General features: G+C 36.7%; 1 protein-coding gene across 1 annotated transcript; it reads left to right on the forward strand.

Annotated features, from left to right (window-relative positions):
- The first annotated feature begins 3,668 nt into the window (after positions 1-3,668).
- LOC139737003 (uncharacterized) lies at positions 3,669-20,447 on the forward strand. The gene is made up of 10 exons (XM_071647676.1): positions 3,669-3,945; positions 8,705-9,016; positions 11,707-12,042; positions 12,855-12,983; positions 13,569-13,655; positions 14,161-14,322; positions 16,098-16,259; positions 16,859-16,946; positions 17,873-17,940; positions 19,413-20,447. The coding sequence occupies exons 1-10, from the start codon at positions 3,873-3,875 to the stop codon at positions 19,760-19,762; spliced, it is 1,767 nt and encodes a 588-aa protein (XP_071503777.1). The 5' UTR covers positions 3,669-3,872; the 3' UTR covers positions 19,763-20,447.
- The last annotated feature ends 2,507 nt before the right edge of the window (positions 20,448-22,954 follow it).

A 22,954-nucleotide genomic window follows, 5' to 3' on the forward strand; every position in this document is an offset into this window, starting at 1 on the left:
GGTTCCTAAACATACGACATGTCTGAATTTTCTGTGTAAATGCAATTTACAGCCAGATTCTGTGACTTTATTGTCAATGACGACACTATGTCTTTCTCGTTAATTCTAAGCGATTTGATGAAATTATGATGTCATTTTATATTGTCACGCATTTTGGTCAGATGTTTGATGTAACATCATGTGTATAGCATTACACATGTTTTTCATTGCTTTCATAATTATTGTACAAATTTATGTAAAGGATGTCTCGCCAACGCTATTGCAAATTACAAGTTTAGCTAGCTCGATGTCAATTGCTTTGCATTCAGCGGAATTCTCTCTTTGTTCATCTTTCTTTGTCCTTCTGACCTTCATTTGTCTATTTTACGCTCTCACCACTTTAACCTTGTGGTCGCTTGTTCTTTTGACCTTCACATGTCCTTTCTGTTCTTCCCTTGCTTTGACCTTGCTTTCACTTCAGTACTTTCGCTTTGTCACTTCTCACTTTGACTTTGCTTGGTCTTTCAGAACTCTTGCCTTGCATTCCTAAGTTCAACGTTGTCCTGACTTTCATAATCCTTGCTCTTACCCTTCGCCCTTGCCTCTCACTGCCCTTCAGCCTTTTCAGTCGGCTCCCTACGTCCTTGCCTCTCACTGTCCTTCAGCCTTTTCAGCCTTCTCCCTTTGCCCTTAACTCTCACTGTCCTTCAACCCTTTGTGCCTGCTTCTTATATCTTGACTTTCTCCTGTCCTTGTATCCTCTCCTTCCCTATGACTTTGAGCTTCTTATCTATGTTCTCAAAATCGTCCTTCTATTTTCCGCAGCGCGATAACCGTCTTTCTCATGACCTTCATGACAGGTCCTCTTTATCACTCTCGAACCAGATGAGCTTGTTTGAAAGGGGTATATAAGGCAGACTTTATGCTTATCTTGGCGTTCACTTGCTTGGAAGAATTATTGAGAGGAGATGGAGAGAAAAGTTTGTCAGCTAAGAGCGAAACGCGTGTTTGAACAGCGAGAGAGTAATCTATAACCAACGAAAGAGATAAAGAGTCAACCAGTCCAGAGACGGTCTCCAGTCTTGTTAGCTTATTGTATTTAGTTAGTCATAAGTCCTTCAACGCATCGCACCTCTCATGCCTGGCGAGACTTCCTAAAAATCCATCCCTGTAAATGTGTTCGAGTGATTCTTCATAATAAACTCATTTAACCGTGATTTCTGTCTGATGACTGCAATTTTTTCTTGACCCTCGGCATCCTTCGGCAATAAACTTCAACATATAGCGGGACTTTATTTTGGGACTTTCACAGATAGGAAATATATTCTTCCCATCTTCAGCAAATATAAGTCGCCGTTACAATATAATGTCGCATTTGTTGTTTTACTCGACAGATATTGTACAACCATAACTATTTCCAACAGACAGTGACAGACAACTTTTCAAGATAATCATCACTCCAAGGGGAAGGGATGTATTCCCTAATTTGTACAGGACGGGTGGGAAAATTGCAAGTGTTGCAGAGCTAGGCCCTCTACCTTTTTTTCTTCAAATGATGCACGAACTCCTAAAACAAGGGAAATGATATCATTTCGCATAAAAGAAATATCTAAGTGTCGTGACTTTTTGTTTTGTATCTTGAGTTTGATCGCAAAGTAATTAGACAAAAAGTAGAAAGAAGTAAGGACGGCTGGGGAATCTATAAAACCGTCCGGCAAGGTGACTGTGCAAAGTGCAAAGCGGTCTATCAGAACAAGGTTGTACATAAATTGTGCACGTCATAATATATTATAATTTCTTACAAGAATATGGATCCGCTATTAAAGTGGTTGGTTGATTGAGCTTCACATCGTTCATATTTTCAACTAATTTCGAATATTTGCAAGTTTGACTCTCCACGGTACACTATTTCGAAACCATCGTCAGTTTTTATTACGACGTATTCCATTACAAGAACATGTAGCAGGGTGCACTCTTTTGTGAACTTATGTCCGACCTAAACTTGTGATAACAATCAACTTATAATACGAAGGTTAGAATACTTGTAGGGGCAGCTTTTGTAGTATCATGGCTATATACTTTATTTTTAGGTGATCCGAGTATCCTCTCGGATCACCTTCTGTATCTGTACGGATTGTTTCTTCTTCTTCTTCTTCTTCTTCTTCTTTATTTCTCCCCAAAAGTTGTGCAGAGGTTAGCTCAGAAAGTGCTTTGCCTATCAAGTTCAAACTTATACCATGTATGTATCGTGTCCCAAAGACGACAGATCTAGTTGTTTTTGTTTTCTTAATTTCCGATCACTTTCTTTGTGGTCAGTGGCCTGATAATAATAGATCGCCAACTTCCTGTCGGCGTAAATTTGTAAAGAAACTCCGTAAACTTTCTTCCTCTTTTTTGTTGAAGTTTTTGATCCAAAATGCAAAACTTATTATACTCTCCCTGACTTCAAGTTCATGGTCAAAACTGGACTTCGGTGCCTCGAGTACTATACATTAGGAATGCTCCCCTCACTGAAAAGAGCCATTATCGAGTCACGTCTGCCCATAGTTTTAACCAGGAACTCTCATGGTAAAGTAATTAGTAGTGCATATTCTATGTTGTCAATGTTTGACTGCGCAAGAGTGAAGGGTGATACTGTAGGTAGAGAGGATGGTTTTATCATAAGTATTCGTATAAAGGTAGCGGTACACCGACCACGGTAACGACAATGTTACGTTTTTAGAATGTTACGTTTTTAGGTGATACGCTATCAGCGTATCACCTATTGTGATTGTCAAAATCTCTTTTTATTGTGTTTGTTTTTTGTTTGTTTGTTTTGTTTTGGGGTTTTTTGCCATGGTGCGCCAAATGTCTGCTTCTGTTAAAATATCACTTCCCTGCTAATAATTTTGTTAGAAAATAAATCGTCAACTCGTGATTTTGTTGGTCTTGATTTAGGCATAAGAATAACATTTTGGTATTTGTTTGGTAATTGTTTTTGTACCAAATTCAGGATTTCATATAAAAAAAAACAGACCTAGATATGTTTTTTTTTTCTTGGCGAATCATAGCAAGAAACCGGACCGATGCAGTTACCGTGCTTTGTGACAATTAAGGGAGGCATGTATGCTACCCACCTTACCGCCATGCGTCGAATGTTTCAGCAAGTCATGTCACGCCGCCCGCCTATACATAGTAGTTGTTCATTCAATAGTTCGGATTATTCATACTTTGCCTGAGATATTTTTCTCATAGAATGATAACATACATGTATGGGTTCTTATGCTATCATAGGAATATGTGGAAATAAACTTCTACCATGAAATGTTGATAATATTAGACATACAATAAATCATCAAATTAATTGGCGAATGCTCTATCATGGAATATTCCAGACTGAAATCATACAATATCATTCCATGTGGTTATCCCACCCTATGGCTGCAGAAAATAAAAACATACCCCTATTATAACTTGTGCACCATGTACACTGTCTTTGCATATACTGGGTAAACATAAGTCTTAGATTAATCTCCCTTTGGACCTTGAACTATGTCTTCAATTACTCGCAGACAAGCAGGCATCTTTCAAATTTAGCGTACGGGCTTATATGGAACCTTCGACACGACAGTTCAGCGCAGAATAGCCAGGCGTCACGAGGAGAGTACATTGTATAACAAACCGTAGTCTGGCGTGGTTCGGATCGGTGAAGGAAATCCTACCTTGGACAATGTAGGCCCTACTATCTCGAAACAGCACGTTACAATGAAAGACGAAATCGCGCCGCTCCCAAGACCGTTTTATGTATTCATTTGACCGAACAATTTTATATTGTCACAATCTGCCGTCATTTTGTTTTATCATTTGTTTTTCAGTAATTGACAACTTCCACACTGTGGTGCCCTACAGTCGTAATGGATAGAAGCAACGACCTCATTTTTCTTTTTATTGTGACCGCTTGTGTGTTTTGTTGTCCTGTTGCAAAAGGTAAGCTTACACATATTTCTGTGAAACTGTATTTGCATAAAGAGATTTGATTCAAGTCCCAACCTACATATTCATTGAAGCCTATTCAGTTCAAATCTATTCAGTTCAATTCAATTATATTGCATCATAATTGTGCTGTACCTCTTAGCAGCATGTAAATGTGCTGTGTATTCTTCATCTTTACCAATATTTTCTGCCTAGGTCATAATCTAGGACACTTTAAAGATATTCAGAAAAAAAAATGTAATGATGATAATCTAAGTTCACTAAAACGTAATGAAAGAGACCAATAAATGAATTATTTCACTTTTGAATGCAATATATGGGCTTAATATGTTGCTCTTCATGGTGATCAATTTCCTTGATTTACAATCTAGAATTTGAACGAGTAGTAAAGTTGGAATGTGATTTTTGAATTAAGCTACTCATAGAGACAACACTATTGATCATTAGTAGGAGAGGAGATATGATTGTCTTTACCCAGGAATGTTGTTGAAAATGCTGACTGAGATATATGATTACCATTGTACAAGTGATGATTACAAGTGTAAGAGTCCTGTATAGTATGCGGTAAGCCTACTTCAGAGGCTTTTTTCCCCTGCAGATTTAGCCGTAGGCGCGATGCGTTGGTGAGATTTTAGATATGCAGAAATTACTCAAAATATTGCACAGAGAACCGCAATTAGTCTGACCTAAAATTGTGAAGTTGTTCGTGTACTATAACGGCATTTTGGACACATCTTTTGCCGGCTCGGTAGGCCAAGAGACAATGATGCGTGCGGATGGTACAATGGTACACTCCTGTAGCTCCTACTTCACGTTTTCAAATTTTCGTAGTTTCAGTCATCATGAATTATGATAGAAATCTACATAGAAAATCATCATGAATTATGATAGAAATCTACATAGAAAATCATGACGCAAATCTCTCGTTTGAAGAGGCTACACCCCAGTAAATAATGCCAGTGCATATCTTGGCAATCAATGACTTAAAGTCAAAGATATAAAACACCTGTTTCTTGACCCTGGCCTAATCTAAGCATCAGTCATCGCCACAGCGCCACAGGAGGGGGGGGGGGGGGGGGGGGGGGGGCACCGCGAGAGGAGGAGATTGTTTTGGTTTTGGCATGGGCCATGTAGCTCCATGGTGCGTGTGTGTGTGTACGTGTGTGTGTGTGAGTGTAGACATTCAGCGTATGCAGACAGAGCATGCCTGTACTGTAGTGACCGGAACTATTGTCATTCCATTTTGCTCTCCCCTTCTCCCTTCCCCATCTCTCCCCCCTATCCCTCCCTCTCTCCCCCTCGCTCCCCCCCCCCCCTCTCTCTCTCTCTCTCTCTCTCTCCCTCTCTCTCTCTTTCTCAATGATCCAGTCAGCAGGCTGATTGTAACCAGGGAGGTAGTCTCACCTCCCCGTTGTAACTCACTGCCAAATAGCACATTGTCAGCACCGGCAAACTGGCAATGCTCTCCTTCTTATTCCTGTATTTTCGTTATTTACGGGTCGATTTTTTTCGTTCGAAATGTAAAATGGATGACCATAGAATTTCTCAATAGAATATAAAATTGAAAACTTTAGAAAGGATAGAGAAAATTGAGTTCACTTTGAATGGTCTGCCCCAGCAGATATCCTTATCATGCTCTTACGTAATACGACAGCTGCTTTCTCAAGATCCAGTCAGCAGGCTGATTGTAACCAGGGAGGTAGTCTCACCTCCCCGTTGTAACTCACTGCCAAATAGCACATTGTCAGCACCGGCAAACTAGCAATGCTCTCCTTCTTATTCCTGTATTTTCGTTATTTACGGGTCAATTTTTTTCGTTCGAAATGTAAAATGGATGACCATAGAATTTCTCAATAGAATATAAAATTGAAAACTTTAGAAAGGATAGAGAAAATTGAGTTCACTTTGAATGGTCTGCCACAGGCAGATATCCTTATCATGCTCTTACGTAATACGACAGCTGCTGGAGTCATCAAACCCTGGCTTGGCCTCCAGGTTTGTCACGCCTGAGCAGAAAGTTTATTTGCAATGGACAAGTCCTTCGACTCCCAACTCCCAAACGACAAATATACGCACCCCACTTTGGGTATGCCCCAGTTGGGGACTCGCCTCAAACGAGGGATTGACGGCATGCATCATGAATTATGATAGAAATCTACATAGACAATGACTTTGCAAACGTTTAGGGAAATTTTCCACTGCTCAGTTGGCATGTGCATGACGTAGAGTGAATACTATGAGTGCATGATGAGATGGGATTTATTGTTACAACAGGAAAGATGTACTTTGTACCTGATATCATCATGGTGGTATATCGAGAACTGGGTAGTTTTAAGTCATTGAAAGAAAGATAAGCAGATATATGTGTACTTAAACGACAAGGTCCATATTTCAAGGAACATGATCTTTGCTCGCACATTGGTGATATATATATTTGTTCCATAGTAATATTGGACCAAATCTTGTCGCTGCGGGTATACAGTGTAAAAGAAGACGCAGGATGTAGATTGGAATAAGTGGAAAAAGATGCAAAAGTGTGTAGGAAATCCATATGGGAAAGATAAAAGAGTGGGTTTGATGATGATTACGAGAATTGATAGTTATGAGGGAAAGCTTTTTGTTGTCCTATTGGGACTTTGGGAAGCGGCTGCCAATAGAACGAAATTCGTCGATTTTATATCAATCTGGTTATATCATGACTCGCTGCACTGATGATGAACAGTAATAGGGCTGGCATTTTACAGCTGTGCCGGTGATTCATTTCATTTCATTTATTTCCAAATTCTCATTAAAATACATGTAACAAAGAACAAACTGGAGATAAATAACATTATATTCGGTAACAGTATACGGTCATGTACAATAAAAAAAAAAACCACACACACACACACAATGGAGAGAGAGAGAAAAAAATTCTAAGAGAGAAAATGGAGGAGCCAGCAGAGGCCGTTGTTTTTTCTACCCGTAACGGCGGGACTCCCACTTGAGATTTTATGAACATTGTAATATACGTTTAAAAGGAGGGAAAGAAAGACAAATAAAACAAAAACATAAAAACAGGCAAACTATGAGTGAAAAATGTGTAAAAATACACATTGAAGACATCACGTGAATGTTTGATAAAACTTCTGCTAAAACTAAAATTATTTAACAAATATCTATTATATCTATAAACGTTTAAAAGAGGCAAGGGAAGGACATAACTTCACTTCATCAGGCACAGAATTACCAACATGTACTTCTTGATATTTAACAGATCTTTGCGATGTAACATATCTAAGATGGGTAAATATGCATTGTAGTTACCAGTTTGTCTAGTGTTATATAAATGAATATCTCTCGTACATTTGAACATTGAACTGCACAGTTGGGTTGATATTATTTGTGACCCTGCACCTCAAAACAAACAAAAAGTCGCCAGACATGAATTTTTAAATAAGACCATATTCTGAAAGAGCAGAATTTAAGCTTTAAAATGATGTATAACTCAAATCAAATGGACTCTCCTAACCTATCTAAATACTGGACAGAAAACACAAACTCAGGAAAAGTGTGAACTGAGAAAAGAGCCTCTGAAGTACAGTGTATATTCAAGCGCTTAATCTTTACCAAACCGTGCTGGCTGTGCGATGAATGGGACAAAAAACAGGAAGTAAACCACCAGAGTAACAACAATGAAGAGATTATCAGATTAAATTGAAATTAAGCATGCTTCATTAACACATTCTGTTCATAATTAATGCCAGTTTTCAAAGCAGTAGCACTATCCTTTCAAAAGTTATTAGAGTTGAAAGTGAAGAGTGTGGACAAGGTTTTTCAGAAATGAAACAGGGATTCTAAATATACACCTAATCACACTATTCTACCAAAAGTGTTCTAGATAAACTGCTAAAAAAACACACTTTCCCGCCCGTTTTATGATACCAAATTTTAGCATAATGTAAAAGAAGACCCGCTTTTTTAGAAAATATGAACAAGTTAAGTTCGGCTAGGTTGACCCGTTTCACTTATTTTCAGTCCTCACGCAAAATCAGTGTGTGCGACTTTATGTTCGTTTTGAGGTGCACGGTCACATTTAGGACCTATGTTTTTCATCTTGATGGAAATAATTCAAGAACCAGCAAAGATTAATACTATCACCCTCACTGCAAGATACGCAGTACTATAACTACATGTTCCCGGAACAACTATAGGCCAGATAAATTAATGTAAGATTTCTCTATCATTGTTACAGACTTCTTAATCATAATATACTATATGAATATCCACCAGGAAGGTGAATACGTTTTCTTCAGTGTTTCATGTAAAACACTTGTTGAGGTGATCATAGTGTTCATCGTAAAAAACAGAAAAAAAAAACAAACAGAGTTGATTAATTGTAACCCTTAGTTCAACGAGGTAGCAACAATTAACACCGTAAGATAAAATCAGAGAATACATGTTTAATGGATAGCAATGGGCTTCATTTGGAAACAGATGAATTATCAGCACGCATGCAGTGGTGCCCCCCCCCCCCCCCCGGAAAAAAAAGACAAAATTATAGCCAAATGAAACCTCATGTGCAATGGAAACGCTTTTTGCGAAGCGTTTCGTTCTGCCACATGGAAGGATTTGAAACACTTTGGGTTCGTAGTCAATTTGCTTAATATACAGCAGCTGATTCTTGCCAAGATGCTGATATAATGTATGAAATATTGCAAACTTAACCAACTTTTTTTTTTATGTCTTACGTTCGTCACACACCTTCGTCAAGCCTCGATGGTAGGTACCGACCCTATCGCTGAAGGATGGAAAGGGGAAGACATCCGACTGCCATGCATCTTCCACGAGGAGCCCTTCGCTGTGTACTGGTCGAAAGAAAACAGGTCAGAACCTGACCAGTTGACGAACAAAGCTACTTACTTCAACGGGGAGTTCTCCAGCAAGGAGAAACGATTTGTTATCGACACAAGCTTCAATCTCGTCATCACAGATCTGGAGGTGGCGGATGAGGGTAACTACCATTGTCAAGTGGTTCTGGAGTCTTTCCAGGATTTCTCGAACTCCACCAGTCTCACCATAAATGGTAAGTTAACAGTTCACCAAAGCAGGGTTTACATACTCTTAAAATGGAAGAATGGAAAACAGAGATGATGATTTTGATTTTTATGAGTTGTCACGATTGCTCAAAAACAGAAACAGCAGAACGATACAATATTTTTGTCATGTGAGTGAAACTTTTGTAAAATTACAGGCATATAGATGCAAGAGATTGCTGTTGGGAGGTGGCTCAATGGAAGAAAAAAAAAAGTGTTTCTTTTACTGGAGAAGAAAGTTCTCTAAAAAATGAACGCAAAAATGCTGCTGTTCTTCATTGACATTTTCGTAGTAAATTATACGTCATTAACAGGTCGTGCATAAATAGATACGACAAAAAGCTTATTGTACAAGATTTACCAAATATGCGAATGCACGCCAACGTAAGTACCTGGTTTAATAACTGCGTGAGCATTTGTTTTCCTGTAAAAAGAAAAAGAAAAAAAATACTTTGCCAATTTGCATTTATTAGAAGAATATTGTGATATAACATGTTACGTAGTTTTATAGTGTCATGATAAGTTTCTTTTAACGTGTCTTTGCAAGTGAAGAATAAGTGTTTGAAAGTACATGGAATGAAGATTTTTTAATTGGATTGTAAGCTTCCAATCTTAATTCTCATAAAGTTATACATACAGTATAGTGTATGTATATAGAGCACAATTTTTATATGCAACATTGTCATCAATGATTGTATAATATAACATAAGTTTGCGTGAAAATATGTAGACATGCTTTCGATACACAAATAACCTGTAAAATTTACGTTGTACAGTCAAAGATTTTGTAGTATTAAGATCATATTTGGTAGTCATATATCATGTAAGGTTCTATGGAAGAAGAAAAAAAATGAAATAAAGTGAACTGAATTGAAATGAACTGGATACAAGCAGTAAAACACACTGATAACATCATTGCTGATGCGTCATCCAATTTTCACAATAAATTTATTGTTTCCCTCATTATGCAAATTATTATGTGCATGGTTTGTGTTGCCAGAGAGTATACCATCAATATAAAAAAGATTGTGGACCACAGGGTCAAGGGTTTGATGACAAGTTGAAAGAGTATATGCCTGATTGTATCCTTTTTATATCATTACTATTGGACACGGTTCAAAATATTTTATAATGTTATCTTACAGTGTTTCTGGTGTTTTATTACGTGAGATCAAATTCTGGTACAAAAATGTGCAATAATATCATACAGAGTGTTGGTTACATACAATAGTGTCTATTTGCTGGTTAGATGTACGAGAGAGTGTGAGTATAAGTGGAATGAGAGTTAGGAGAGAGAGAGAGAGAGAGGGGGGGGGGGGGGGGGGAGAGGTGGAGAAAGAGAGAGAGATAGATGCGCAAATATCAGACTTTCCCAAAACGGTTTCAAACAAAATGGTTTCAAATAGTGCCATTCTCTACCTCATACATTTATCAATGAATAGTACAGTGTTTTGTTTCTTTGTTTGTTTTGTTTTATGTCTCCTTCATAAAGTGAGCATTCACTATTTCCTTCATTATGTGAAGATGTAATTTTTGAAAGTATATATACATATTGTTTTAATTATGATGTGCATGGTATGCGTTGTCAGAGAGTTTATTATGAATATATAAAAGGTTGTGGATCACAGGATCAAGGGCCTAATGATAACTTGAAAAAGTTTAATTGTATCCTTTTATATTATTATTCTCAGAAACGGTTTAATTTTTTTACAATGTTATGTTTTAGCGTTTTGGTGTTGGTTATTTGTGAGCTCGAATTTTGGTGTAAAATGTGCGATAATATAACACAGAGTGTTGGTCACAGAAACATAGTATATATTTGTTTGTTAGATATACATATTGTACGTGAGAGTGTGTGTAATAGTTGAATGAGAGTTAGGAGAGAGAGAGAGAGAGGGGGGGGGGGGAGGCGGGGAGAAAGAGGGGGAGAGATGTGCAGTTATCAGATGCTATATAAAATGGACATACCGAGTAATGCGAATATATTATTTATTTATTGACTGATTTGATGTAATGCGCTGTGTATAGATTGAATGTATTCTGATATGGGAGTTTATGTATATAAGAGCAGATTGTGAGGATTTTTTTTTCAATCAAACTGATTATCCTTGTTGTGTAAAATGTGTTGATTTGAGCCGTATGATTATCTGATTATCTTTGTTTATCTGACTATCTTTGATCATTTTTGATAAACTGATTATTTTTGTTGCGTAAAATGTGTTGATTTGAGCCGTATGACAATACAACATCTGTATTGATTAATAAGTATAAATGACCGGCATACATAATTAACATAAACTCATTGTTGTTGTTTTTTATAATCATTGAGAACAGTGATATATTGTATCTGTAATACCTGATTTTGTTTTGTATTATAGGTTAATCTATTTGTGCAATGGTTCTGATGAATAAGATTGACCCTTTGTTATTTTTGTGTATTTTTTTTCATCGCTACATTGTATTTTGTGAGTATTTTTAATGTATACATGGCCATTTGTCAACAATGTCTGTAATTCAGCCTCCGGGCTGCGAAAGATATTGATTAATAAAACACCATTTCAATTTAATTCAATTCAAATGCTCTTTGTTTATTGTTCTCTCCACGTGCGTATTACCTTAATTGTTGTCATCAATCGTTCTTGAATCAGTCACCATACTTTATCACTGTCACTTCTGGCAGCCAAGGCGACTGAGCATATCATCGAGCAGTGTGTCGGACAGGTCCGCAATTCGAATTCTTGTACCATCCAAACGTGGAGGGAAGCCCCAACTTTTCATCTTGACTGCAGAGTCACGGGGTTTCGGCCAAATGTTTCACTCATGTGGAGCAAGTCTGGTCGAGTACTGCCCCCTCTGTGGTCCGACCAGTACACTTTGTCAGACGGAACTTTCGAAAGACTCGAGACAATTACTGTTACAGCCAATGACAACACGGACCAAGACTTCAAGTGTACGGCGTCCGGTCTTTCAGTCGAGGGAACATCAGCGAAAGTTATCACCGTTTTATCTCTTCATGGTAAGTGGTGAAGAAATAAGTTTCTCCTTTTGGTTTTCATACAACATGTAATCTGGAAATGCTTTTTTCATAGCCTTACGATTAAGAATTATGAGTGCGCCCCAAAGGCACAGCGTGTGCTTATCTTTTTTTTCACCTTCTAGCTAATGTGGTAAATCAATGTCAACTAAAGCGTCTTTCATCTCAACCAATATAGTGTGATCATAGCTGGGGCGCATAGATAATGACAATCTGTATCAAAAACAAACAAACAAACGAACAAGCAAACAAACAAAAACCTCAATGAGGTTAGAGTTCGCTTCTCTTTTGTCATCTAAATACGAAATGTGTTTTAAGTTTGTAGTTTCATATTGAGCTAATCTGAATCTCAACTTTAATGACACTTCTTCACAGCATATTACGTCGTTACTCTCTGTGGGAACTACCTGACAACTAACTGAAAAAATCTTTTTTTTTTCCATGAAACTGATCCTAGCTTGTAACTCTCTTTTGATCTAATTACTTTTTGATTGGCTTGAGATGATCCACTTTTAATGACAAGGTGTCATTTCAAAGACTAGAGTGTAATCTGGTAAAACGAATTAAGGAGAAAAGTGAAAAATGTATTTTGGCCTACTTATTGGGGCAGTCAGTGGGTAGTCATATTTATGTGATATATATATATATATATAGATATGTTATATGTATACATATGTATATATATACATATATATATATATATATATATATATATATATATGTTACATATAACGGGCGCGCTTTATTCAATAACAGTGGTTGCTTCTTCCTGTCTTCTATATCACGTAACAAAGACGTCCCAGGTCCAAACAAAATCGCACTGGGAATCAGCTTGACGTTGCTCTTCGTGGTTCTCATAACAGTGCTGTTTTTCGCTACTGGGAAACTTTTACAGATTTACAAGCCAGAGCTCATTCCTGATGGTAATGTAATCTCGTCTAGTCTCAGACCTTATCTTGTTTAATTCCATTTCATAATTGACTTTATTATACAATCACCCAGGGTCGCAGTTTGATATCTTGCATTTTTCTCAGTATTTGATGCATTACTAAAGTTGAAGAAAGAAATTCTTCCATCTGAATTAAGATGTTGGTTTCCATATTTACAGTAAACTCACCATGGAGAAATTATATATTGAAATAATATGAGAACTCCTGTTTCTTGTACTATGGAATAAAGACAGTGTAAAGGATGGTCTTCGGAGGTATTTGGCTTCAGATGAATCTGGTCACATAACCCGAAGGAAATTACTTGAGGTTCATGTTCAGATGGTTTAACATCAATAATGGAGTTTAGATCGGCTGTATACTTTGTTGATTATAATTTTCGGACCACAAAATTTTAATGTCTGGCCAAAAGAAAATGAAATCAGAAAGCTTAGAATTTATTAAGCATAAAGTTTTCACTTTGCCTTAACGTGTTATACATGTTGTGTATATTCCATAAACATTTGAGAATTATCATTTGTGCATCTTATCTCATACACTTCTCTTGTTTATACACTACAGGTTTATCGCGGATTCCAGGCTGGAAGAAACCTCTCATTGATCCAAGGAGTAAGGGAATGCATTTATCAAATAATATTGAAAAATCGTGTTTTCTCGAATTTATGTTGTTGGCATAATGTTATTCAGGTTGTCTCGGCAAGGTTCATAAGCGCTATTCTGCAAGTGGTGCTTCTAGGACCAATATTAGCATGTAGAAGGTGAAACTGCTTATCAAAGGACACAAAGGATGTCAACCGCAGGCACGTTAGGACCCAGTATCTGCAGCTTGGACAACACGCAACATACCATCTTGCCAACACCGCTGCCCATGCAACAGAAAATAATCCCAGTTTTGGTTTGCAGTGTCTAATGATATGTCTTTCTCAACTGAATTAACAATTCAGATATGATTCTTGTGGTTGTTTTGTTGCAATAATATAATCGTTTTCCATTGTGGTGACATAAAATGAACGAAATAAATCCAAATATTATCACACATTTGATCCCTTAAAATGGATAAGGCCTTTCACAAAAAACTTCAACATATTCCTAGAAAATAAAGCAGTTTCAGTGTCTCATAGTTGTAATGTTTTCTTCATGTTACGTTACAAAGTCGAAGAGCGGGAAAAGCTACGAGCCAGGATAAGCGACTACCAACCTGGAAAAGCTTCGGGATGTGACCTTGGCAACTTGAAGAGAGTAAACATCAATCTATTTGGGCAGATGAGCGCAGGAAAATCTGCTTTCATTAATTCCATTTTCTTTGCTCTGAAGGGTAAGTATTCATATCATTTTAGGATGGAAGTTTTTATCATAAAATAACGTGATATTTCTTTGTTACAAAATTCACACAGAATGATTTCACTTCACTTTAAAGCATATAGAAGCGACAGGACAAGACAGCGAATTTTGGTTTGATAGAATCTTGTTTTGTGGGAGTGTATGATAATTGTTCTTTGCGAGATGTAGTTGAAAGCACAGAAAGCATAAAAATAGATTGAAATCAAAAGTAAATCTCATTGGAATTACAAGTACAGCAAAGTCATAGATATCAAATCAGAAGTAGGGGTTACAGGAGGAAAATATGTCTTAAACACTTAATGATCTAAATATCAGTGGGAAAAAATGCCATGGTACAATTTCGATGGTAAAATACTTCATGGATATAAAAAAAACTTAGATAGATTGATAGCTGGTACAATTACGTTTCTCACCAAAATCATTTCTATCACAGCAATTTATTATATTTGAACGGATTGAAGCCAAAATAGGGAAGTTGTATGGTGCAAGGCAAAAATATCAGTGGTACAGGTGTATTAAAGTTTAATGGGCGAAAATATCAAAGGTGCAAAAGTGCGAAGGGTGAAAAATCCGGTGTCAAGGATTACAATGTCACAAACAACAACAACAACAATAACAACAACAACAACAACAACAAAAACAGGGGTAAATAATGCCAAAAATAGACATTTGCCGTGGGTTCCAGTAAGTTACAAGTACTTTATATAAATTAACATTTTAGCAGCGAGAATGTTGTGGGCAAAATTACACGGGTAAAAGGCCTCAGCTTTCAAAATGTCAGGGAGAAAGTCAGGCAAAAAACAACAACAACAACAAACAGACAAACGAATAAACAGCACAAACAAGAACAAAAACAAAAATCCTAAACCGTCAAGAGTTAAAATGTAAGGAAATTAACTGTTAGCTGTATGAGTATAAAGGGAGAAAATCAGATTGAAAACATACACATTAAATTCTTTTTTTTTAAAATCAAACGTAAAAACAATTTCACCCATGATACAGATACCTCGTATATTTGAAACAAAGAGAGAGAGAGAGAGAGAGAGAAGGGAAAAAGGAAACGTGAGAGACAATACAAACGCAAAAAGTTAAGAAACTTTCCACGACAAATCCTCTGAGGACTAACTCCTCGATTAAAATATGTGTTTTGAATATCACATTAATTCTTAAGATAAGGGCAAGAAAAAGAGAACATTTTGTTTTAAAACTACGCGGACTCCAAAAAGTGTGTAATATATGTTTGTGTGCCACTATATTTTGCTAACATGTAAAGCAAGGTAATTTTATGCATCAATCGTATTTATTCTGACTGATTGCAAGAATCATAATATTAAAATTAAATGTTTAAGGATTTTATTGAGAATCGTGAAGCAAATCCCCCTCATTACTCTTTATTTTTCACTCAACTTTTACTTACCTGAAACTGTAGTTAATTCATGGAGGAAATGGCCCAGATGTGGCATACATTGACAGAATAAAGCGAGCTTGTTTCTTCTAATTTTATTTTGATATGAACAAATGTAACAGGTATATTATGGGGGGCAACGTCTTTAGCACTTTCCACACAATGTCAATAACTGACCGCACATTCTCTCAAAGTGTTTGATTGCATAATTATGTGTATATAGATGCGGTGTAAAGAGATGCGGTGTAAAGAGATCCGTAATTCCTTCCATAACATCGTGTAGAGATTTTCGCTGATCTATCAACCAAACATGCTTTCGCTTCAACGTGCTCCTTTATTGACAGGAACCTACGAAAACGTAGCAGTTGAAGGGTCTGTCGAGAGCGGAGGAGGCCAGACCAAACAGCGTACCCACCATCCGTTGACAGAATTCATCTCGGTGCAGGACAACCGGGGGATGCAGAGCTTCGACGTAGGTGAACTAAAAGGGATTAAAGAGGAAATCCGTAAGTTGAACTTCATTAATATTCTCTATAACAGAATAAGAAGAACATTATTAGGAAGATGAAAAGCAATAAAAGAAAAGAGTGGTCAAGTTGTCTGTTCAGAAAGAGATTAGAAAAAAATCAGGGCTTGTTTACGGCGTACAAAACAATATCTTTTTCATGACCACGGTCGAAAGAAATTCTACTAATAGGCCTCTTTCTTTGTGAAGCATTGGCAGCGATTGCGCTCTTCATATTTTGGTAATGACGATAAACCAAAAGTTTCTGAACGTTAAAACACCTATCAAACATTTTGTACCAACACTTTACTATACTTGTACAGTCGAGGAATCATAGTCGTAATTGAATTGAGAGCGTTTCCCCGCAGGTTCTTAACAACAAAAGAATTCATTTCAGGCAGTCACTGGGAAAGAGCAATTTCAATACAATGAAAGATAGAGTAGATAACAGATGTGAACACTCACGCACAATACAAACGGATCAAAACGAGTTCATCGCATCGCAAATTGTTTTATTACGTGAAATGCTTGACAGACATATTTTATGTTAGTGTGTCATACAAAAGCAGAACGCAGTCTATACTAACAATGTATTTTCAGGTGGTTGCAGAAGCATGGATGCGCAGCACAAAATACTGAAAGACAAGTCTCAAGAATGCCACGCAGCTGTCTTAGTATACCACAAGACGTGAGTAAAAAACCTGTATGAAATTTTAGAAAAGTAATCGATACCTCATTTTTTTTCTTCTTTGCAAGAGACTACAGGTTTATGTAACAACATGGGTAAGACAAATGCCCTCGTGAAAAACTGACTTTTGTAATATATCCTAGCATTTCTAGTTTTGGTATGCTTTTTATTTAAAAAAATCGTAGTAATTTGCACATCGTATTGAGTTTAATTGAAGCTTTTGTGAAATCATGAGTCTGACAAAAAAAAAAAATCCTTCATATTTTGCTTTAGTGAACAAAGTTAAACAAGTTGCCAACGAAATTCTGTTGCCAGATTGTGCATAAAATACAAGTACAACACTCAGGTCCAGCGTTCCCTTTATTATGTCATTTAGAGAAGTTAGGGTGGACGGCTTTCGGATTTTAAAATGTTTTCAAGTTATAAATTGACGGTAACCAAAATTTCAGATGAGTAGATTTTCTTATTTAAAAAAAAGAATTTATATTTTTCACGTCCTTGATAAAGTGTCTTGCACATTAGCTAAGCACACAATTTAAGGATTAGAGAGGGAACTTCACATGCATTGCGACGTTAGCTAACTGAAGAACTTTTCAAGGCCAGTTAGCCGTACCTCTAGGCCTCTTAAAGTATCGGCATTTCACAATTTTTTATGCTACGTCAGAAGAAAGATCATTGTATAATTGATTTTACATATATATATAGTGATGTATGTATATGGATACATGCAGAAATCAAAATATGAAAGGTCTGCGTCGTTGTGTGAAAAATGGATATCAAGAGTAAAAGCAGTCATTTAAAAACACCGCAGGAGCCCAAAAAAGTGAATTCCACTTTTTTTTTTTTTTTTTTTGCTCCTGTGCGTTTTTATACGAGTGTTTTTACTCTTGATTCTCATATACATGTATACATATTTCTGACTGCAGGGAGATGGGCCAGCAGGAAGCTCACAAATTTATCTACCAATTCTTTGAAGAGGTGAAGACTATTCACGGTAGGTCCGCTTCATTTTGAGGATAATTTTCCATGATACAAATGGAAACGACGAAATCAATTCATTACATTACATTATTACAACGATTTGACAAATTGTTGCCCTTCAGTAGCACCAAAGTGTAAAGCTTGAATAGCATCTATGGCCATGTTAACATCAACAACAACAACAACAACAATGGTATAGGCATACATAATCCGGTCAAATTCGAACCCGGGACCATTTAGGACATCCTCCTAACTATATCAAAGCGTAATTTTTGATTATGTCTTGTTGACCTGTCCCGTCGAGAGACAGCTTTTTCGGTGAACGCAAAAGTGAGGACATATTATTTGCTTTTAAGACAGTTTTATGTTTTCCGATCAAAATTACCCTATTCTAAAGAGTTACTACCCTTTTCTTGTCATAATCCGTTCTTTTTATCAACCTACTGACCACAACGCATGAACTGTACTTTTTGAATTATTTATTTCCTCAAAATCATAGTATCATCGCAGGACAGACGTGTAGACATTGCCGTGGTGCTGAATATCGTCAAGGAGTCATGCAAATCTCGATAAACTTAATTCATGAAAATACCAACCATATAATGAATACCGGTGATTTCTAGTTTATAAAAGGCATTCTTGTGATGCAGGACTGACGAAATTGTACACTTTGTATGATTTCTTTGGTATTGGGTCACATAATTATACAGCGTGTATATACATTTTAGCAGATTCTAGGCTTTAAAATGGTGTATAACTCAGTTCAAATTGACTCTTCTAAGCCATCTAAATATTTGAAAGAAAGCACACACTCTGGAATGGTGTGAACTGAGAAAAGAGACACCGAAGTAAAGGTTTTATGCAAGCGCTTTAATCATGTCAATCTTTGGAAACCGTGCTGGCTGTGCGATGAATGGGACAGTCTGATGTGAACCACTGGTCCACAGTAGCAACAACAAGCGATTATCAGCTTAAGCTAAAATTGAGCATGCTCAGTTAACACATTTTGTCCATAATAAATGCCAACTTTCAAGGTGGTAGCTCTTGAGTTGAAACTGAAGGGTGTGTAAAGAATTTTAAAGAAATGAAAAGGGACTTCTTAAGACGTACCTAATCGCACTACTCTACAAAAATAGAACAAAACTATTGACAACACACTTTCCTGTTCGGTTTATGGCCCCAAACTTCCAAATAATATACACAAAGAATAGACCTTTCAGAAAGTATGAAAAACTCAAGATTAACTTTGGTGACCTGTTTCACCCTTTTGAGGTCCTCATGCAAAATCAAGCGCTGCGACTTTATGTTCGTTTTGCGATGCACGGTCACATATCACATATATAATATATATATATATATATATATATATATATTCATATATATATATATATATATATATATATATATATTATACATAAAGGTGTATTTAAAATATATCTAACCGGCGAGTCGTCCGTTATCATTTCCTCTCGAATCTGTCTACAGTGACTTCACCGCTACTCGTCATAACCCATGGGGACGAATACCCAGACTCCAACGCGGTGCTCCAGAGTGTACAGCACATTGTCGACAACAAAAACAGAGTTCTCTTGTTAGCAAATTACACGGAGGATAATCACAAGGAGGACATCGATAAGGACATTCAGCTGCTTCAGTTTCTTTGGACGATTTTGAGGACTTCTGATCAGAATGCCTACAATCTTGAGTTTAAGAACCAAGAAATTATTATCGAGGAACCCAAACCAGTCAAAAAGCAGCCTCCAAGAAACAAGAAACCAGATCCAGATCCAGAACCCCCAAAACCAAGAGATGAAAAATGGTGCAGCGTCATGTAATCAAAATAATGTTTTATAGCCGCCTTGTATGTCCCTGTTCATTTTCACAATTTCGTTAATTATTCACTGTATAGCTTCTATCGACCCACATCAATGCCTAGAGACACCTCAAGTTATAAGGGGGCATTGTGGTTGGTGGCTTCGATGTTTGGTCTCTGCTTTACAAGTGTAAAACAGACGTCAACAGGATTCCAGAACATGTTCCGTGCGCTTCATCTACATTGTTGTGTAAAGCTACAGATGCATATTCGATATGATTTAATTGTCATAATATTTGGTCTATACAAACACAATGTTTAAGGTATGACTGAGATGGCGATCATTTCCATGAGTGGAGCATGTATGAGAGAAATAAAAGTGCAGAGCATACATTTGTGTATGCGTGTTAATTAAAACAAATGAACACAATGACGTATTAACAAAAAGAACTATATCCTGTTGCAAGGTTGATGTACACGGACACATACACAAAGAAAACGACAAAGTTACAGTTTCATTGATAAGGAGAGACCGATCCGTGGAGAAGTATAACCTACATGAACAAGGGGGCAGATGATGTCAGATTGGTAGGCATATACGTCTTCAAGTTTTCTTTTTTGTTGTGTGCTTTTGTTTTTGTTGGTTTTTTGTGCTATAAATGGCTGGGGAACGCATGCCCTGTGAGTAACAGTTTTTTTTTTTTTTTTTTTTTTTTTTTGGCATACGTTTTAGTTATTTAGAGTTTATCCAGATAGAATTTTCTTCTATTTTCGTTAGTAAACCTAGCACTATTTTAGAGTTGACTTGAAGTTAAAGGCATTATTTACAATTTGCAGATGAAACAAAAACCCAGCTTTAGTGATTCAAAATAGTTCTTAAGTGTGAGTTAGGCATAGAAGCGATCAATGTAAAAATTCCAATCACTATAAGCAATGTTAAAGGTAGGGAATCCCATTTGCATGCCTTAAATGAAGAGTTGTATAAATACAGTGGTATGTTGAAGAGAGTATCATTTTAGAAACTCCCATGAAGTATTGAAAGTGGAAGGTAACATTTAGTACACTTTTAATGACCGTTAGATTTTGAATTGAATTTTTTTCGGGGCTCACCGTAAATTCCAGTACATTACTAGGCTATCTTTGCAGACCCATGCACTGCATATGTGTCCATCATGTATATTTTGTGAAGAAAGTTCATCAAAACTTACAAACATTTCTATATACATTCTTGCCACACACTCTATATGTTATTACATCAGCTCTTATACTATTAGATTTGTGTTTATAGATAAAAAATACAGAAGACTGCAACAAAAAGGCTTAAGTGTGGCTGACACACAGAACTACTGAGTAGTTGAGTTTTGTGCATTATTCAAATTGTAGATAACTGTTGACTTCCGAATTTCTCAGCAGTGGCCTAAACAAGTTCCCTGAGGTTCATATTTAATGTTTTGCTGCATTTTGGGAGGTCTGTAAAAGGGAACCCCTACCTTTAAGAATGGTTAATATACAAAATGTGAACAATAGTTAAGATAAAGCTGTTTCTAGACTAAATCGTCTACAGTCATGGTTTAGTAAGTAAAATAGTGATATCTGCTCATATTCTAGGCTTTTATTGCAACATGTTTATATACATAGTTTTGTAGTAGAATGTCTTGTGATAGAACTGGTCTCCATATATGTATCAAATGAGATAACTTGAACATTTTTAATATCACTGCTCCCAGTGGTAATAAAAAACAACAACTAACCTTTAATCAATGTCTTGTAAGCGGAAGTCAATATAGCGCATTTGATTCTGTCTTGAAATCAAATACGACCATAGTATCTGTTAACTTTGATATATAATGTATTTCAATGTAATGGCAAATTACGAACAAAAGTACGAATTTGTGTTGTGCAAAATGTATGAGGAAGACAGCCACTGTCGATTGTGCCTTCTTGTGCTATTAGTATAAACATGTGGGGCCTATTGTATACAATAATGCAGTCGGTATAATTACTTCAACGGAATCGTGTAACGCTCTCTCATCGCGCGTGGCCGAAAATACACGCAAGACACATCAGTAGGACACTCGTGTTTGTTTACTATGTTATAGGGAGAGGGATTTCCAGCAAGAAACATTTGATTTCAACCTTACACATGTTGTGCACTAACTTTTGTGCATGTCACCCGTCGTTGTGAGCTAGTTTGGCATAAACTGAAGTGCACATGATGGCTGTCATTTCAGTGTTTAAAATCTAATAGTAGCCGAGAGAGGAGAATAAGTCAGCAGCAAAGCACACCGAGTCAGAATATTGTTTAAGTTAAGAGTGTTTGAAGGTAGGATTTGGTTCATACCGCAACAAATTTGAACCGGACTTGTTGAAATTTTGTGATTGAATAATTGAGCCTCCCTTACGGGCTGATACTCCTTGAAGGAGACGAATGCCGGGTACACGCAATGACAGGCCTAGTAATATACATTGTACATAGCTCATGTTGTGTATGTTCCCCATATTGTGCACTTTGTACGGTTTGCAAGCAGTTCCCAAGCATAGAGTAGGGAGGAAAAATGATTATAAACATATTTGTGTATGTGTGTTCTAGAATCTTATTTTGTATGAACTTTTTTTCCGTCTTGGATTTTGTTTTCCTTGCAAAAGAAAAAAAAAGAGCTAATTATACTCTTATTGTAAAACAATATTCGAAAACACAGACAAAACTAAATAAGTATTATTCAGGAGGTCTATTCAAAAGCAAAATGATACACAGTTGAATATCTTATGGAATAAGAGACAATAGTTGATAAATTCTTAATCACGTTACGCTAAACACACAATGATTGAATGAGTAATTGTCCTGTCAAGTTTTAAGGGCAGAGGGGACATCTACGGTGCAATGGGGGGGGGGGGGGGGCATCAACACAGTCTGATATATAGGGCTACCCCTTTGTACAGAATGATGGTTGAATCATGATCCAATGATTCAATCTTCGACTCTTTTAGCACTATTTAGCAGTTTGGAAGACGACACACAGGAAGAAAATCACCAAAAGTCGATTTAGTTTGAAACACATCCATAGCCCAACCGGTCTTTGCTATATGGACGTATTAGAACAAAACTGATTGGCATTAACCGTAAAGATGCTAAAAGACGATCTATGATTAAAACTGCATATTGTTCAACTAAAATACGAGTAGCGTGATTACAAACTAATTCATTAAAAAAAAT

The sequence above is a fragment of the Diadema antillarum genome, unplaced genomic scaffold (assembly GCF_040938485.1).
Source record: "Diadema antillarum isolate AM-2024a unplaced genomic scaffold, OU_Dant_1.0 seq00000675_RagTag, whole genome shotgun sequence".
Taxonomy (NCBI): domain Eukaryota; kingdom Metazoa; phylum Echinodermata; class Echinoidea; order Diadematoida; family Diadematidae; genus Diadema; species Diadema antillarum.

What these genes read in the sequence shown, in the direction of transcription:
- LOC139737003 (XM_071647676.1), top strand. Translation starts at nt 3,873, where the DNA reads ATGGATAGAAGCAACGACCTCATTTTTCTTTTTATTGTGACCGCTTGT. An exon ending in CACCAGTCTCACCATAAATG is followed by an intron (nt 9,017 to 11,706) that starts GTAAGTTAACAG and finishes CACTTCTGGCAG; the next exon opens with CCAAGGCGACTGAGCATATC. An exon ending in GTCTTAGTATACCACAAGAC is followed by an intron (nt 16,947 to 17,872) that starts GTGAGTAAAAAA and finishes TTCTGACTGCAG; the next exon opens with GGAGATGGGCCAGCAGGAAG.